Genomic DNA, 19,408 nt, shown 5'->3' on the forward strand with positions numbered 1-19,408 from the left:
TGATAGCATTTTCTAGCTGCTCTGCACTGCCTTTTCACCCTCTTCTGGCAGAAGGAGGAAACAAAGGCATATCGAGGGTCTCTGTCACCGGGCGGCTCACCAGGTGAGGGCAGGACGCAGAAGAACCTGCAGACACCTGCCCTCCACTTCAGAGAAGATGCTTGTTTTTATCCCTCTTTTCCTGTATCCTTCCCCACAATTTATAAAATGTTGTTTAGGGAATGAAACTTCAGATCAGCAGTTCTGATTGAACTTTTATCCTCTGGCTAGTTAATTTTATTTGAAAATTAAGAGTTTCCTATTCAAGGCTCTGTAAGTAGATAGCTGTAAGTACTGCATTTTAAGCAACATAGTTTGTTGTGCTGAGACCTAGTCAGTTAAACTCATCAGATGTCAGTTAACCATTTTATTGTAAAAGCAAAAGCTTCCCTTCTTTTGTTAATTAAGAAATACTTTGTAATTAATATTCACTTAACCCTCAATGGTCTAAATTATGGAGAAAAGAGGGAATTTGGTGTCAGTGCTGGTCTAAATAATGAGGAAAGAGGGGATTGGGCATCAGTGGTGGTCTAAATTTTGAGGGAAGAGAGATCTTGCTGTTGGTGCTGGCCTTGGGCCTGTTTCTCTGCCAGGCCTGACGCAGAGGTGAGCTCACAGCTCCTATTGGGCTCTCTCGATGGGCAGCTGTTTCCTCCTGGATTGCAGCTGAACGACTGATGCTGTGTGGCATTTCTCTTGGAATATTTGTCCAAAAGATGACTTCCCTGGGTCTTAACAAGAAAGGAAATAACAGAAGGTCTGTCAGGTGTTTTTATTTTTTTTTATTTCTTTAATTTTTATTCATTTATTTATTTTTTGGCTGCATTGGGCCTTCGTTGCTGCGCACGGGCTTTCTCTAGTTGCGGCGAGCGGGGGCCTGCTCTTCATTGCAGTGCGCAGGCTTCTCATTGTGGTGGCTTCTCTTGTTGCAGAACATGGGCTCTAGGCGCACGGGCTTCAGTAGTTGTGGCACGCGGGCTCAGTAGTTGTGGCGCACGGGCTTAGTTGCTCCGCGACATGTGGGATCTTCCTGGACCAGGGCTCCAACCCGTGTCCCCTAGCATTGGCAGGCGGAGTCTTAACCACTGCACCACAGGGAAGCCCCTATCAGGTGTTTTTAAATAAAGGATACCAGTGCCCAATGTGAACCTATCTTTACTTTCTTTGTGTGTTATTTAGAATTAAAACTTTGAGGTGTCAACTCTGAACCTCTGTGCTGTGAACAGTTTTAGATGAAAGATGGTCACTTGCACGCGGTGTGAAGTGCGGTTTTGTGAATGTTTTAGTGATTCCCAAGGAGTCAATTGGCAGGCTAGGTTCATCAATGGCAGCGGTTGAGTGTGAGTTACCAAACCTCCTAAAGTTTGTCTCTTGGCATGAGTAGGACAGTATTCACTCAGTTGGCTGTTTTTTGTTTTTTTTTTTGCGGTACGCGGGCCTCTCACTGCTGTGGCCTCTCCCGTTGCGGAGCACAGGCTCCGGACGCGCAGGCTCAGCGGCCATGGCTCACGGGCCCAGCCGCTCTGCGGCATGTGGGATCCTCCCAGACCGGGGCACAAACTCGTGTCCCCTGCATCGGCGGGCGGGCTCTCAACCACTACACCACCAGGGAAGCCCTGGCTGTTTTTTTTTTTTTCCGGTACGCAGGCCCCTCACTGTTGTGGCCTCTCCCGTTGCGGAGCGCAGGCTCCGGACGCGCAGGCTCAGCGGCCATGGCTCACGGGCCCAGCCGCTCCGCGGCATGTGGGATCCTCCCGGACCGGGGTACGAACCCGTGTCGCCTGCATCAGCAGGCGGACTCTCAACCACTGCGCCACCAGGGAAGCCCCCGGCTGTTTTTTAATGTAATGGAAACCTAGGCCAAGAGGATTATATAGAAAGTGGATTGTTTTGTTTTTAACAACATCAAGAATACTTCTCATATTTTCTTTCTTTTTAAAAATTTTTTGGTATGCGTGAAATTTAGACTGAGATGAATTTGCTCATTAAACTTAACAGTTAATGAATATTTGCTCCGGGCTTTGTTTTATATGAAGAAGACACAGTTCTTGCTCTGGGGAACTCACAGTTAGGGTGGGCAGCCGCGGGAAAATTGCAGGCATATGCGGGACTCTGGCCAGAGAACTAGGGGAGGGAGGCATGGGGTGCTGGGGGGTGCAGGGGGAGGTGCTGGCCCCACACTAGAGGAACTGATGCCTAACTGAGAGTGAGGGAAAGGGAAAGGGGGAGTTCACCAAGTGCCCATCAAGGGAAGTGGGCCTCTGCGGGGAGTGGGGGGGCGGGCAGAGAAGAGAGTGCAGACCAAATGCAGAGGTAAGAAAAGACAAGGTGAGCCTGGGGATCTGGGGGGCTGCCTCTGAGTGGAGCACGGCACGTGAGCCGGAGCTGTGGTTCTCCAGGGTCCCCAGACCAGCAGTGTCAGCCGCCCGGGAACCGGTCACCACCCCCAGAGCAACTCAGGGGCCCTGGGCAGTTGCTGGGCTCCGAGATCCGCACTTGCTTCTGGTCCCTGGGCAGCTGTTGGGGAATCTTAATTAGAAAGAGTGACCGACCTGGTCAGATTTTCATTTTTAAAAAAGCAAAACCCCAAAAGCCCCATTGACATGGAGAATGGCTTGAAAGGGGATGAGACTGAAGAGGAGCCTGCTTTCACCAGGGCAGTGCCAGCGTGAAGGGGGAAGGCTAAGAGTTCCCCTTGTGGGCCCCAGGCCAGGGCTGGTGTGGTGAGGGCCCTGGGGGGGACAGGGTCTGGAGGCCGCAGGGGAGCCAGACGCTGATGGCTTGGAGAGGCTGAGTGAGAACGCTGAGTAGGACAGGCTTCCGCCACCTCCGCTTTGCTGAGGCTGGTACAAGAATGGAAGCCAGCTGAACTTCTGTAGCAATTAATAATCCAGCAACAGACAGAAAGGCCTTTAATTCTAGATTATTTCTATCAGCTTTCTGAATTGTCTGACATAACAGTAGTCTTGATAGTTGTGTAAAGTAGTGAATTTAAGAACAGAAAGGACTGTCCTATTTCTCCAGTTCTCTGTAAATGTTTTCTGGAATGGTGGGAGGGTGGGAAGGAAGGAAGGCAGAATGCTGCAGGAGTCATCTCCGTGGCTGCCTCTCTGCCTGGTAATCACTTACCCGGGTGATCCTGCCATCCTCCCCGACAAGGTTATCATTCCTGTTGGAATGAACGGATGGCCGTCAGATCAGAGGGTAGGGGGCCCACTGCTGGAAGCCCAAGGCCTCTCAGTGACCTTGGATGTGAGAACTCACTGTGCTCACCAGCGTGGAGTTGGTCCTGGCCAATGTGGGTCTGGTGCAGTGTTAGCCTGGTGATGAATTGGCACTCACGCATGTCCACTGATGCAGCTGTCTTTACTCAGGTGGTACCAGCACCTGCCCCACTGTCAAGGAGTGGTTTGTGTACTCTGGGAACCCACTGAGGCAGCCGGACCTCGTCAGGCCTCTGCAGATGAGCATTCCAGGTACAGACAGCCCTGATTGAAATAAATCATTGATTTGTTGATGTGATGCAAGTCCAGTACTGATCTCTGTGGAAACATACTTTTCCAGAACTGTACACATACTAATTTTCATTTCTACCTTGGGTCCCAGAGCAATGTATCTAATAAAGTTCTAAAACACCTGAGGAAAGGGCGTTATACCGATTTCCCCGGGGCCAGTCTGCCGAATCGTCCTGCCTCGTTCCCCTCCCACTGCTCAAGGTGCATGCGGGGCGGGGGGTGGGGGGGGAAGAAAGGTCGTCATGGGTGGGGCCCCAGGACCTGACGCCTGGCCGTCACTCAGTGAAACCCACCCAACTAACAAGGCTGGGTTCTTGCTACTCTGTTTGAGTCAGTTCTCGTCTTGTTCCCACCACTGAAAGTGGGCTTGAGGAACTGTGGAGGGGAGGCGAAGAAAAGTTATTTTAACTGGAAAAAAAGTTTTTTCAAGGGAGGTATCTTAAAACACATAATGGGAGGGGAGGAAAAAACAAAGTTCTCCTAAAAATTAGTTGAAGTAAATCCTTCCTTCCTGTGAGTTCTTAGTATCTGAAAAAGGTCAAGCATGCTTGTAGCAGATAGTGTTTTACATACAGACAACTGAAGAAGAGGGCTTTAGGGTTTATTTTAGTGGCCCTCGTTATTGTTTTGGAAAACAAATACTTTTCAAAACTTTTATATTCCGTTTTTGTATGTATTAAATTCTCTTAAGTCACTATTATTTTCTATCACTCAAGCCTATAATTTACCAAATAAGGATTGAACACTGCAAAACATTTTTCTTATAAGTGGAATTGTATAGGGAGAGAAGTTGAAGGAATATTTCCTTACTCTCTCAGTTGGTGAGTGATATACTCAGACCTAAAAAGGTGCTTATCACAAAAACAAATTAAGATGAATTGACATTTGGTTTTACAGCAAGAAGTATTTTTAAAGGATAGCCAAAACCGTTTCCCAGAAATGTTCTGCTATATATGTAATTTTCATTTTATAGGATCTTTCCAAAAATAATGTGGAAAGTGATTGTGATAGTTCTTTTCCTCATTTGAATTATGGAGAATATTTGGTTATTCATTATTATGAGTTAATTTTAGAAACCACTCCATATAAGGCTTTAATAAGCTCTAGAAGTCATTCATTTATCAGAGAGGCTGCTTCTGGGTCTTGTGAACCACAGGTTTGTGCGTGTGGCACACCCAGACTGCAGTTGGAACTCTGCTTCCAGAAGGAGCTGGGGACGGCACGTCTGCCATCACTAGGAAACTGGAAATGGGATCTTGAACTTTTGCTGCAGGTGGTTTAGATGAATTACTCTGTTCATGCTTATGTTAGTAGTGATACAAGATGACAAGATTTTTATGTAAATAGCTTTCTATATCCATGAGGAAAAATGCCAAGTGGTTTTAGACTAAATTGGAAAATGGACTAGCTAATTCCTGTCTCAGGTGTTTTCCAACCTCACCCTGACATGTGGGAGTAAAACCAGTGGACTCCTGCTGCTTGATCCTCACCTTGGCAGGCCCCTTGTGCACAGGTGCAAGGTGTCCTTGCTGCCTGATTAAAGCCATCCTTTCCAGCCAGGCCAGCGGCGCTGCTAGAGCTGTTGCTCTAGGGGAGACCGCGTCTGATCCTTCCTGTTCTCCTGAGATGGTGCCATTAGGTTGGTATCATGGATGTTACATTTTCAGTGAGTCTCCCCATGTAGTGGCCAATGTAGAAAAAAAGACTTTTTCCTCTAACAGCACACGTGATTTAACACTTGCTTTCTTAAATGGTGGAAATAAAAAATAAATCAGATGTTTTTTAACAAAGTGGAAAGGAGACAGAAGGGGAGCAGAAAAATTATAAAGATTACCTAAAAATTAGGTAAGAGTTAAAAGGGGGAAAGAATTATAAATGACCAGCCAGGGAGCAGAAAAATTAATTTCATTACTAGTATATTTTATTCATGGAGCTCATTTACATGCATGTATTCCATCCACATCCCCATCTTAATGTGTGTGTACATATACACACATCCAGATGTACTAGCTATATTACGTTTATAATTGTATAGATATTACAACATGTCATGAAAGATGATGTTCCTGGTAACACAAGAAGGGTGTACCTTGAAATTTCGCTTCCTTTCCCCAGACGACCCTTACAGGATCCTTGCGTCCATGTGTGTTTGTTCATTCATCACACTTCGCTTACGGATGTTCTGCATTTTGTGGTGTCTTGGACCACATAACAGGGAAGCATTTGAAATAGCTTTCTAGCTCAGAACTGGAGATTCTTCTTTAGACAAAGTGTAGATGATTTCTTTTTTCTTCACAGAGCCATTTTTTAGTCATAATAAGCATGTCCTTCTTTTACAAACCTAGGAAAGCTGATTGCACGTATCTAATTGGTAATTTGTGTGTCTGTTGGGGTGGCCAAAAGTTCATTCGTTTTTTCCGTAAGGTGGCTCTAGTAGCACTTAGTTATCTTTAACTTCATTCAAAACAGTTCTGTTAGATTGTATGTGACAGCTGTCATATCAGCATGCGTTTAATAAAAGACTTACCAAAATTGGTGAATTTTTGTGTAGCCATTTTAACATTGAAGATGGAAGAAAAAAAGCAACATTTTTGGCATATTTTGCTTTATTATTTCAAGATAGGTAAAAATGTAACCGAAATGCAAAAAAAGATTTGTGCAGTGTATGGAAAAGGTGCTGTGACTGATCGAATGTGTCAAAAGTGGTTTGCGAAGTTCCATGCTGGAGATTTCTCACTGGATGATGCTCCACGGTCGGGTAAACCAGTTGAAGTTGGTAGCGATAAAATCGAGACATTAACTGAGAACAATCAACGTTATTCCATGCAGGAGACAGCCGACATGCTCAAAATATCCAAGTCAAGAGCTGAAAATGATTTGCACCAGCTGGTTATGTGGATGTTTGGGTTCCACATAAGTTAAGCGAAAAAAACCTTCTTGACCGTATTTCCACATGTAATTCTCTACTGAAATGTAATGAAAACATTCGTTTTTAGAACAAATTGTGACAGGTGATGAAAAGTGGTTACTGTACAATAATGTGGAACGGAAGAGATCGTGGGGCAAGCAAAATGAACCACCACCAACCATACCAAATGCCAGTCTTCAGCCAAAGAAGGTGATGTTGTGTATATGGTGGGATTGGAAGGAAGTCCTTTATTATGAGCTCCTTCTGGAAAACCAAACGATTAATTCCAACCGGTACTGTTCCCAATTAAACCAACTGAAAGCAGCACTCGACGAAAAGCATCCAGAATTAGTCAACAGAAAATGCATAATCTTTCATCAGGATAACGCAAGGCCGCGTGTTTCTTTGATGACCAGGCAAAGACTGTTACCGCCTGGCTGCGAAGTTCTGATTCATCCTCTGTATTCACCAGACATGGCACCTTTGGATTTCCATTTATTTTGGTCTTTACAAAATTCTCTTAATGGAAAAAATTTCCATTCCCTGGAAGACTGTAAAAGTCACCTGGAACAGTTCTTTGCTCAAAAAGATAAAAAGTTTGGGGAAGATGGAATTATGAAGTTGCCTGAAAGATGGCAGAAGGTAGTGGAACAAAAGGGTGAATACATTGTTCAATAAAGTTCTTGGTGAAAATGAATAATGTGTCTTTCATTTTTACTTAAAAACTGAGGGCACTTTTTGGCCAACCCAATAGAATGATTTTTTTAAAGTGTTGTTCAAGAATCAGTGAGTAAACTTAGTATTTCTTGGCTATGTAAAGATGTTTGACTCGCTAGCATCTTGCAGATCATCTTAGAAGACTATTTTATAAAATGAAATGAGGTGGAGTGGTATATTTTATGACAAGAAGGGGCTATATTTGACTCCTTCCATCATTTGGTAAAGAACTATAGTGAAGTTTTCTTGTTTCAGCTCCTCTTAACATGTACTGTTGAAGATTTCCATCTTGACACTTGTTAATACAGGTGAAAAAAGTGTTGTCACATCTTGGAGGTTTCTGTGGGTGGTAACTGGAGGTCACCAACCTGCTCTGTGGGTGAGAGCATGTGCTCCTCGTGAGGAGATGCTGTCAGGGCCCCAGCCTCTGAAGTCACCTCCCTGATGTTGTGGATTAGAATAAATGGATTTAAAACCTCAGTCGTGTTTTTCTTCCATTTGTAAAGATAATTGGAAGCTTTGTCAACTAAATGTTACAAATACACGTATGAGTCACAAGCCAGTGGTTGAATTTTGCACTGACTGCTTTTTATACCTAATTCACTATATTTTGAATGTATTAGGTAGAAGCAGTATAACTGTCATTTTGCAAGCATGAAATTAGCTCATCCATGGAAGTTTAGAGTTTAATATATTGAGATGTCAACTCATTCTAGTCCGTTTATATCTGAATGAATTTGTTTACTTATTGTAAATAAGCTACTGTAGTTTATCCAACCAGAATAAAGACTCAGTTTGCATGTGAGTAGTCAGCGTTGTTCATTTTGTCTCTTTTTGGCCAGCGGTGCTCTTTCAAACAGAATGCTAAATAAATATTCATTTAAATCAGACTTACGAATTAAAACCTTCATAAGTAAACTTGAGACACACAGTGTATGCAGGTTAATTTCTGGAAGTGTCACCTCTCTCGTTCTCAGAGTGCACACAGACCAGTTTTATGGTTTCTTACCCTAGGAACATGCAAGGAAAATAATCATAGGATAACTCTAAAACCCAGCGATTACATTATTTCCGTATAGAAAGCACACAGAAATGCCGTGGCTTAGAGTGGAGGAGTGTGTTCATTCACTCGTGCACTTATAGCTGTAAAAGCACACTCCGGACCATCGCTTTGTTACTAGTGAGGCATCCAGCAGCCTCCACCCTGGGGTGGGTCCTCCCAGGCATCTCAGATGGTCTTCCAAGTTGTCATTCACAGAAATGACCACTTCCCTTGTCCGTCTGCGTGCCCCTCCAGGGCTCGGTTGCTCCGAAAAGCCTTGAGACTTTCCTGTCTGTCCACGGATTCAGGCAAAAACCTTTGCCAAGTGACAGAATTTGGTTTTTGAAGCTGATGTGTTTCAGAGGCAGTGTATCGTAGTTGGTGACCTACAGACCAGGTCACCTGCTGAGATCTCTGGACTGTTCTTTGGAACATCCCAGCTGCCCATGGAACTCTGGGTAAAGTGTAAGGGCTACCCTTGATCTTTTCTGGCAGAGTTACACAATTTTCTCATATTGTGAAATCTTTTTACTTTGCTATTTTCAACTATTTAAAAAATGTGAAAGTCATTAATAGTTTATGGGCTGTACAAAAACAGACAATGAGCTGGATTTTGCCCACAGGCTGCTATTTGCAGACCCCTGCAAGATGATTGTTTTCCGGAAAAGCGTGTTTCTAAGAAGGAATAGCTGACCCTGTGATTCTCTTGGAATAATATTTCTATCTTAAAGACTAGTGCCGTTGGTTTTTTTTGTTTTTGCCAAAACAAAATTACCTTCATTTTCTTTCTTCCAAGGGAAAAGATGATTTAATAAATAATGAAAAAGTATTTTGGGGAGGAAGGAACACTTCAGCCATATCAGAAATGCAAGTGACTTGCTGGGCTGTTTCACTTCTGATGGTGGGAAATACACACCTGAGAATATTGAATGACATTGTGAGAAGCATAAACAGAAAAGGGGAAGAACTTCCTTTTTTGAGTCACTTAATTCTGATACCATTTGGTTAGTGAGTTTTGTTTTCTTAGTGAAGCTGTGGGATGGTTAGGTCCAGACGTCCTTGCACTTGAGGATGCCTTACAGCCACAGGACCTACAGAAAGTCACAGCTGCTGCTCTTGGCAGGACCTGGCCCAGCCCAGGCCTGGCCCCTCTGGGCAGAAGGAGCAGGGCTGCTGTGTCTTCCTCCAGACTCGTGCTGCCATTGATGGTGACTTGGGTAAATGAGTGAGAAGTTTTTCTTTTCTTTGATTTTAATAATTTAAACATATATATGAAATGTAGGAATAAAACACAAATTTAGTAGAATTTTAATATTTTAGGAATTTCTGTTTAATAGTTCTAGGGATGTGCTTTCCAAAGCATGGGGCTCACAGGTGCCCTGCTTATCCCAGTCTCTAGTTTGTTCAGTGCAGACTCCTAGGTACTTTACCTAGCAAAGCAGAATTTCTGCATACAGACCCCACGAAATGTATTTTTTACAATTTTGGCAGCTGGTTCTTCTGCACAATGAAGTTTGAAAACCACTAGTCTGGGGAAATAACAGCAAACTAACAGCAAATAGGTGGTGTTTCCACCAAGCACCCCATCGCAGCTGTGCTGTGTCTCACGCCCTAAGACAGTACAGCGAGCAACACGGGTAGGAAAAAGCCCTCTTCCCCCACAATGTAGCCATTTAAAAAACGAAGACTGGTTTCAGTGAAATACATATATGCTGACCTTTTAGGGTTTCTGCTTGTTTAAACCAGGAAGTTCTGTTCATGTTTATTTCCAGTTGCTTTACACTTTAAAGCCCACGGATATCGGGAAGGGAAGAGGTTAGTACCCTTTATTCCTTTACTGTATTTCTGCAGACGCGTGTTATAACCTGCTAGTGCAAAGAATAACGGTAAATGGACTTTCCTCTAACTAGGGGGAACGCCTAGTTTGAAGCTGCTGTGGCTGAGCCAAGAGGCAGGACTACAGGCCCAGCGCTTGGACACACTCCTGGCCTGTTTTGACCTTTCCTCCTCGCGAGAAGAGCTGCAGGTGGTCGAGAGCCCCTTTCAAGCGTTGTGCTGCCTCCTGATCTACCTCTTTGTGCAGGTAACCTCCTTTCCTGTCGAAGCTGCTGCTGTCACCCCTCACTCCTGGCCCTCGCCTTTGGTGGGGTGTGGTGCTCTGGGATGTAGCCGTGGGTTGGTCCCCTGCACCATCTCTGCCCAGTGTCTGTTCTATAAACTCCAGTCCTTCGAAATGCTCGGACTCAAGTGAGGGTTCCGTGTGCGCGTACATTTGAGAAGCCCCGTCTGCTGCCGGACTTAGAGGTGGGCGCTGCACCTAAGTGTGATGGAGACTTGAGGCGTCTGACCCGTGCAGGAGCCCTGTTGCACTTTGCTCGCGCTTGCTGAGCTTTTTGGGCTCTGGACTGTTCCTGTGTCCCTATGTGGGTGGTGGTTCCTGTTGGTGGGGTTTCATGTAATGGTGAGAAGGTCCAGCGCTGCAGTCCGGCTGACCTGGCTAGAGTCACAGCTCTTCTCAGAAGCACAGAGCTACCAAGGGAGACTACTTCAACTTTCCTAAGTCATCTAACAAACGTTCGCTTTTCCACCTGCGAACGGGATCACACCTTCTTCTGAGGCTACTGGCCAGGCATTCTGTAGAAGGCGAGAAGTGTCCTGCACAGGTGCCCAGAGAAAAGCCCACCAGGGTGGTTGCCGCTGTCAGCCACCCCCACGCGCGGAGCTGGGCCACGCACGGGGTGGAGAAGGCCACAGCCACGCGTGGGGAGGTGCCGCCAGCTCCTCGTTCGTGCTGTTTGTTAGTTTATGCAGGGAGCTTACAAGGGTCACTGAAAACATTCGCCTCTTATTAGCTTCCACGTGCATGATAACGTTGGGACGCCTCAACAAAAGAAGGGCTTAAATACCTTCCATCTCCTGCTTCCCTTCCCCAGCTGAACTGTTTGTACAAGTCCTTTGCCATCAAGTGTCTGTTTCTTTAGCCATGTAGACCTTCTCACCAGCTTTCCTGATCCCCAGTAGCTGTCCCCTCCTCTGGTCTCCGTAGGTGATAGGTCTGCGTCTGCTTTGCCGTAACTACCAAGTTTTCATTTGTCTGGAATAGAAGATTATGTTTCTGTTTTTCAAACCTGAATTCATTGTCTTTAAGAAACTTATGGTAGAATTACATTTCAGGGGAATCATATACTGATTTTTCCTTTCTAAAAGTCCTCTGTCATTTTATAGCTAGTCCTGTATTTTGCATTTTGTACAAACGTGGTATATATAGTTAAATCACCCTTAGAGATTTTATTGCTTCTTTATTGGTTTCACATGCACCTGTATCAACTTTAGTTTTGAGTAGAATTTTCCTTTATTTGCACCAGACTCAGCAAAGTGTAAATCAATAAATGATGGCAGGGTTATTTAGTATTTAAATGTAAAAATATATTTCTTTTTATATTTTTACTAAATGTACATGCATGTATTGTCAGTTAATATTTTCTGTCAATTGTTTATGAATCTACAGGTGGCTGAGGTGGACCCATAGAGGGAATTGGGAAGTGGTAGATGACCAATAGCTGAGTTTTCTCCTCCAGAAGGATCAGTGGTTTTCTTCTCAGCACTCCTTGTGAACATACGGATAGTGATGCCATGTGTTAGCGCTCCTAGGACTACGTTTTGCATTATTTTTTTCCAGCAGTAGAGATGGTCCTTGAACCCATTCACAGTCACCCGATACAGCTCTGCTTTCTTGTCAGCTGTGCAAGTGATCGTTAGTTATGAAAATCCACTTCCAACAGGAAAAAAATGCCAAATCACAGAACAGTCACTTTACATCTCATATTTATATAACCCTGAAGCAAGACAAGCATCAGGAAAACTTCTACTTTTACCTTCTTTACACTAGTAACTGCCTTTTCAGTGAACATCTCTTTAGTGTAAGTAAGTCAGCATGAGATAGACTCAGTGTTGGCTTGACTTGCAGGGACACATTCAAATTGGAACTTTTTAAAACTAGAAAACAAATCGACACATCAGCGTTGTCCCTCAGATCAAGAGGTACTGTACTGTGCTATTATTCACGGGGATAACTTCTCTCAGGATTAATAAGACTAAAAAGGTAATTTTTTAAAAATACTGTACTTTTATATAGTTAAGCTTATATTAGATGTTTTGATGTGCTATACGGGTTAACTACATACTGTTCAGTGCACAGAACCTGTAGAGAAACAAAACCCTCTCTTTTGTTCACTTGGATTCGTACCTCCAAGTCAGCAGCATTTTTTATCAGAGGCTTATCTGAGAAGCTTTCCTGGGAGTGTAAGTTTGCATCATAGAAAGTTTACATATTTTTTATAATCTATACTGGAGCAAATACTTTATAATAATAATATCCATTATACAAAATTCTAAAAAATTGGTATTACTAAGACTTGCCTCCTCTGATATGTTATAGATTTGTTAATTACAAAGGTGGTGGCAGAGTATGAAATAGGTTAACTGAAAAAAATAGGACATGAAAGAGTTATTCCTTTCTCATAGGTAGTGTCTTTTAAAATCAGCCTTCTGCAGAAGTTGCTAATGGCAAGAAGTAGAACTAACTGCTGACAAACCTGTCTAAGCAGAGAGAGGTGAGGGTTTATGGGTTTAAAAAAAATACTTCCTGCTTGGCCTTGCTTCTGTGGATGGGGATCTTTTTTCTTGGTCACGAGTGCTGCACGTTTGTAGATTTCTTGGTTTTTCCCTGAAATAATTACAGCTGTCATTTATACAAAGGCAGCAACTATTTTGGAGTAAACATGGAAATGGACAGTGACGGGACCAGGGTGGCATTTGGTGGCTGAGCCTTGTGACCCTGTGAGGAGGGTGCAGAGGTGTTGCCGATGGCCGGGCCTGGCGCCGTCTTTGATCTCCATCCCCTCCTCCTTTCCAGGGTCCATCTCTTTCTCCATATCTCTGTCTCTCCTTGTTTCTCACTCACACTTTGGTTAGACTCTTTGATTCCACAAAGGATGGGAGGGGACTCATATCTGGGGAATCCTGGTTTCCTTTAAACTGGGATCTGAGGACACAGTTGATGTCTGGGGCTGGCAAGGGTGGGTGTTTATCCCAGCTCTGATCACTCTGGCTCAGGCCAGCTGTGGGTGCTCTCCGTCTGCAAACCCCTGAATTGTCAGTTCTGGAAATATGTGTCAAAACTTGATGACCTGTGTTGCTCCAAGACTTAGACTTGGTCATAGCTCAGGCTTTCCCCAGGCGCTCTGGAGCGTTCTGCCTTGCTAATGAGTAACAGGCTCCCCAGTCCAGCTTGGCCCTAGGTGTCGTGGAGATTTTCACACCAGGGACTGTGGGTGGTGGGAGAAAAGACCCTGCTCACCTCCACTGGCGTCTCTTCTGCTGCCTCTGTGTGTGTGTGTGTGTGTGTGTGTGTGTGTGTATGTGCACATGCATGTGTCTCCTGCCTATATTTGGTCCGAGCTGGTTTTCCTGGGGCTGACGCTGGCTCTCTCTCCCACGCAGGTGGACACCCTCTGTCTGGAGGATCTACATGCCTTCATTGCACAGGCTCTGTGCCTCGAAGGAAAGACCACCATGGAGCTTGCAGACTTGCAGGTACTGACTGTCACACCTCTAAGGATGGCCCGCCTGACCAAAGGGGTGGCACACTTGCCAGCCTTCTTTACATTTGGTTGTTTTACAGGAACATTCCCCATGACTTATTTATTTTGTAACTGGAAATTTTTACCTTCTGAACCCCTTGACCCATTTGGCCCACCTCCTACCCCGCCTCTGGCAACCACTAATCTGTTCTCTGTGTCTATCAGTTTGTTTTTGTTTTTGTTTTGTTTTGTTTTGTTTTAAGATTCCACATAGAAGTGAAATCGTATGTCATTTGTCTTCCTCTGATTTATTTCACTTAGCGTCATGCCCTCAATCCATGTTGTCACAAATGACGAGATTTCATTCTTTTTTTACGGCTGAATAATATTCCATTGTGTGTGTGTATGTATGTGTGTGTGTGTAACAGTTTCTTTATCCATTGCACTCATCGGTGGACACTTACACTTAGGTTGTTTGCGTGTCTTGGCTGTTGTAAATAGTGCTGCCGTGAACATAGGAGTGCAGATCTCCTCGAGATAGTATTTTTATTTTTTTCTGATAAATACCCAGAAGTGGAATTGCTGGATCATATAGTAGTTCTGTTTTTAACTTTTAAGAGCCTCCATGCTGTTTTTCAGAGTGGCTGCACCAATTTACGTTCCCACCAATGGTGCATAAAGGTTCCCTTTTCTCCACACCCTCTCCAACATTTGTTATTTCTTGCTTTTTGATGATGGCCATTCTAACAGTTATGAGGTGATATCTCATTGTGGTTTTGATTTGCATTTCCCTGATGATTAGTGATGTTGAGTACCTTTTCACGTCCCTGTTGGCCATCTGTATGTGTTCTTTGGAAAAATGTCTATTCAGATCTTCTGCCCATTTTTTAAGCAGATTGTTTTGTTTTTTTGCTATTGAGTTTTATGAGTTATTTATATATTTTGAATATTAACCCCTTGTCAGATACATGATTTGCAAATGATTTCTCCCATTCAGTAGGTTACCTTTTCATTTTGTTGATGGTTTCCTTTTCCGTGCAGAAGATTTTTTTCCTTTTTTTTCGGTATAGTTGATGTACAATAGTATATGTTACAGGTATACAGCACAATGATTCACAGTTTTAAAGGTTATATTCCATTTATAGTTTTTATAGTTATAAAATATTGGCTTTATTCCCTGTGTTGTACAATATATCTGTGTAGCTTATTTTTTTTATACATAGTAGTTTATATCTTTTAATCTGCAGAAGCATTTTAGTTTGCTGTATTCTCACTTGTTTATTTTTGCCTTTGCTGCCTGTGCTTTGGGTGTCAAATCCAAAAAAGTCATTGCCAAGACTGATGTCAAGGAGCTTACTGCCTGTGGTTTTTTCTAGTAATTTTATTTTTTCTGCTCTTATGTTCAAGTCTTTAATCCATTTTGAGTTGATCTTTGTGTATGGTGTAGATACAGTTTCATTGTTTTGTATATGACTGTCCAGTTTTCCCAATATCACTTGTAGAGACTGTCCTTTCCCCATGGTATATCCTTGGCTCCTTTGTTGACCACTTATGCATGGATTTTTTTCTGGGCTGTCTATTCTGTTCTGTTGACCTTTGTGTCTGTTTTTGTGACAGTACTAACTGTTTTGTTTACTGTAGATTTGAGATACAGTCGGAAGTCAGGGAGTGTTATGCCTCCAGCTTTGTTCTTTTTTCTCAAGATGGCTTTGGCTATTTGGGGTCTTTTGTTCCATACAAATTTTAGGAGTGTCCTATTTCTGTGAAAAATGCCATTGGTATTTTGATTGGCTTGCATGGAATCTGTAGATTGCCTTGGGTAGTATGGTCATTTTAACAATATTCATTCTTCCAATCCATGAGCATGGTATATCTTTCCATTTGTGGAAAGGTCCTTTTAAATGATATGTGTATTTACACGTTTATTAAAAATCCAGGTGATGGGGCTTCCCTGGTGGCGCAGTGGTTGAGAGTCCGCCTGCCGATGCAGGGGACCACGGGTTCGTGCCCCGGTCCGGGAAGATCTCACATACCACAGAGCGGCTGGGCCCTTGAGCCATGGCCGCTGAGCCTGCATGTCCGGAGCCTGTTCTCCGCAACGGGAGAGGCCACAACAGTGAGAGGCCCGCGTACCGCAAAAAAAAAAAAAAATCCAGGTGATTAGATTATATTTGTAAAGATTATAGCACATTCTATATATATATACTGTACACACATTCATTTACAGACGTAGAAGTCTGCTATATATGAAATCAAAGAATACAGGAACTCTTAATCTGCAGGAATATAAAAAAAGAAAGAAGAAAAACAGTATTACTTGGCACTAAAAAAAAAAAGACAGGCTTTTTTATAAAGCAGGGAAGGCAGTGACCAAGGACACTGGTCTCCTGGGTGCTGAGAGCACAGTGGGGCCAGGCCGTCCATCTGTCAGTCAGTCTCCAGTCGCTACTCTGTCCTCTCTGAATGCTGGGTATGTACTTGCTAGTTTTCCTGTCAGCGTCGTAACTGTCCATGTGTGCGTTCCGCCTACAGCTCTAGAGGACAGGGTCTGCTCACGTGGTCCTTTCATACTTGGTTTGTACAGCCCATAGGAACACACGTGCATGCATATAGATAGAGATGCAGGTGCATGGCTAGCAGGGAAAGTCAGTTAAGTAGTATTCTGAATTGTATAGCAAATAAGCCCCCCGTCTTAAGCGACTTGAAAGGGGAGGGTGGATTCTTAGATTCTTCTATCTGTATCATTTAAGACAGGGATACCTCAGCCAGAGAATAATCACGGGTAAGGTATCACATGTCATGATGTGTGAGTTCCTGTGGTCACTTGCCCCTGTCCTTTCCTGGTTCCTGCCCATTGGGCGGTGGTGGGAGGAGCCCTGGGCCTCAGGAACCCTGGCTCCTGCTGTGTCCTGTGAGCAGTACCTCTAACTTGGGTGCCCTGTGTGCCTGTCCAGGAATGTAAAAGGGGTGCACGTAGCTGCCTTGCTCACCCCCAGGGTTTCGTCAGACTTGGGCACGTGCCCAGAGTGTTGTGTAAAGTCCTCTATGAAGCTTACTGTCACTGAGCCTAGCGGAGCCCAGGCCTGGCGTCCCAGCCAGACTGCGTGCTCTCAGAGCCTCTTTGCTCCGCCCCAGGGTGCTCCGTGGTTTAAATTTGCTTTCACTCTTTCCTTTTGGAATGAGCCAAAGAGACACTGGGGCTTTGTTTGCCTGTCAGTTCCTCTCTGCTGCATTGGGTCCCTGAAACCAACAAAACGATAAACCATCTGCTTTCAGGGGGAGGCCCCCAACTGCTGGAACATTCCAGGCTCACTTCTCCCACCCCCGGCGCTCGGGGAGACCTATCTGAGCCACCCCGAAGCCTAGCTTACAGGAGGTGGCTGGCATCTTTCCTGGCACTACCAGGGCTCCTTGGAAAGTTCTTGGTCTTTTTTTTTTTTTTTCCCTTGCGGTACGCGGGCCTCTCACTGTTGTGGCCTCTTCCGTTGTGGAGCACAGGCTCCGGACGCGCAGGCCCAGCAACCACGGCTCACGGGCCCAGCCGCCCCGCGGCACATGGGATCCTCCCGGACCGGGGCACGAACCCGCATCCCCTGCATCGGCAGGCGGACTCCCAACCACTGCGCCACCAGGGAAGCCCTCTTGGTCATTTTTGATTGGGAAATTAAAAGGAAAAGAAATAGGAGTTAATGGAAAGGAAAATTCTGCTCTGAAATTCGAGCTATACCACATTAGCAAGGGGTCTGCTGTGAGCATAGCATCTCATCGCCCCGGTGAGGATGTTTCAAGATTTACTGGACACGTGACGATTGGGGCCGCTCCACGGCTGGACCCTCTCTGCCTCCTATTGGGTGCCGGTCGAAGGCCCAGTGCTCAGCACATTTCGTATTGAAGGCAGTGCTGTGCCTTGGCGCTGAGTGCACGGGACCGCAGGCAGTTCAGGCAGAGCCCTGTGTCTTGGGCTTCGACTCCAGAGTGTGTTGGAGCCACATTAAGAAGCCACAGCTCCTTTTCCACGTGGGTTCCCCAGTGTCGTGTCATCCCCCCAGCAGCCATGCACCTCTCAGGTGGGGAGCAAACGCAGCGTGTGTGAAAAGCAGGTGTAGACGTCTTCATCGAGAGATCTCTACGTAATACTGCCTTGGCTGGTAAATCCTCACTTTCTAAATCACTCTAAGTCCCATAGGCAAAAATCAAAATGCTTTGAGGACGTATTGAGATCACATTCTTAGAGCACATCAAAATAGTATGCTCTGCTGATTAACTCACTGGAACAGCCACAGAAACACAGGATTGTGTAAAAGTACACTCAGATTTAGAAAAATGCTTTCATTATTAGGCAGCTCAAAATTGGATGAATGAGTGAATAGTAGAAATAGAATCTATTGAAAGTTTTAGTAGACTTTTTAAAGTTGTTTTGTAAACATAGGAGATGAGTGCTCCAGACAGATTAAATGAGATGAATGGGTAGGAAACCTGGTTTCCATATTTTCCTCATTTTTATTCTCTCTGGCATGCTTACGACTTTCAAATGCTTGTCCCAGGCAGGATATCATTGAGTGACTTCGGGAGGGAAGAGAGGTAGTGAGAGGGCTCAGGGTGCCTGGAGCCCAGAGTCCAGAAGGCCTGGTGCCCAGCGGTGGCAGCAGTCCCAGTTTCGCGTGGTTTGTATCACAGTACAGGTCCTGGTACTCGGTCCAGAAGATGCGGTCTCTCCGGGTGAGCACGAGCGTTGTGAAGAGACCGTAAGGTGCACAGTGGGGAACACGGCTGACGAGCCCTTGAGGGAACTGGCCGTGAGGGCTGGTCACGCCTCCTCCCTGAGTCCATCTGCAGTGCTCAGACAGGTTCTCCGGGCGAGAGGAGCCCGGGGAGAATGGCTGTGCCCCTGGGAGGGGGCTGGGGGCCCTTGTTAAGTGAAGGCGTGTGGGTGTGAGGGCAGCGACGGAGCTGGCGGGACGCCTCCTTGAGAGTCGGGAGAGATCTCGGCCCGCCCTCCCGGGCCCGTAACGGTTCAGAAGGGTCGATCTCTCCCCCACCAGACACCCGGGGTGTGCGCTCGGACAGGAGAGAGCGAGGGAGGGCCAAACCCAGCCCGCACCCGCCCCCGACACAGCCACGCTCAGTCGCTCACACATTGTCTGTGGACGCGTTCACATCCCAGCCGCAAAACCGGGTGGTTGCGATAGATGCTCTCTGCCCTTCCCAGACAGCTGGCCAGCAGCCCTGGGCGTGAACCTGAGAGCTGGTTGGTGGGCACGGACGCTCAGGGTCAGAGGAGGGGTCCGTGTGTACATGCCTGGCATAGTTCACAGCGGCCCAGCTTTAGAATCTGAGCTATTCACATTTGGGTTTTCGTCCCTCTCCTGTTTTTGTCTTGAATCATAAGCAGATGTTACAGCTTCTTACTGCTTCTTACTACAAACATTCAGGTATTAAGACTTCAGCACTCTGGCTTTGAAACTGTCTCTAGCCTCTGTTCTCCCCTTTCCAGGCCACTCACACCCCAGGGTAGATTAAAGATTTTGATGCTCAGAATCTGCACTTTTCCAAGTAGGCTGGCCTTCCAGGCCCTCTGATTCTGTCTGCCCTGGTGTCTGTCTTG

The 19,408-nt window shown here is 45.3% G+C and overlaps 1 protein-coding gene across 2 annotated transcripts in view; it reads left to right on the forward strand.

The window, feature by feature from the left end:
• The window catches only part of FAM120B (family with sequence similarity 120 member B), a 70,328-nt gene that overhangs the window by 26,404 nt on the left and 24,516 nt on the right, over nucleotides 1-19,408 (forward strand). For both annotated transcript variants that reach the window (XM_082668860.1, XM_082668861.1), the window contains 3 exons: nucleotides 3,414-3,515; nucleotides 10,132-10,304; nucleotides 13,724-13,816. In XM_082668860.1, coding sequence (XP_082524986.1) covers nucleotides 3,414-3,515; nucleotides 10,132-10,304; nucleotides 13,724-13,816 — 368 coding nt within the window. The remainder of the gene's footprint in view (nucleotides 1-3,413; nucleotides 3,516-10,131; nucleotides 10,305-13,723; nucleotides 13,817-19,408) is intronic.

This window comes from Grampus griseus, assembly GCF_964374135.1.
Source record: "Grampus griseus genome assembly, chromosome: 13".
Classification (NCBI taxonomy): Eukaryota; Metazoa; Chordata; class Mammalia; order Artiodactyla; family Delphinidae; genus Grampus; species Grampus griseus.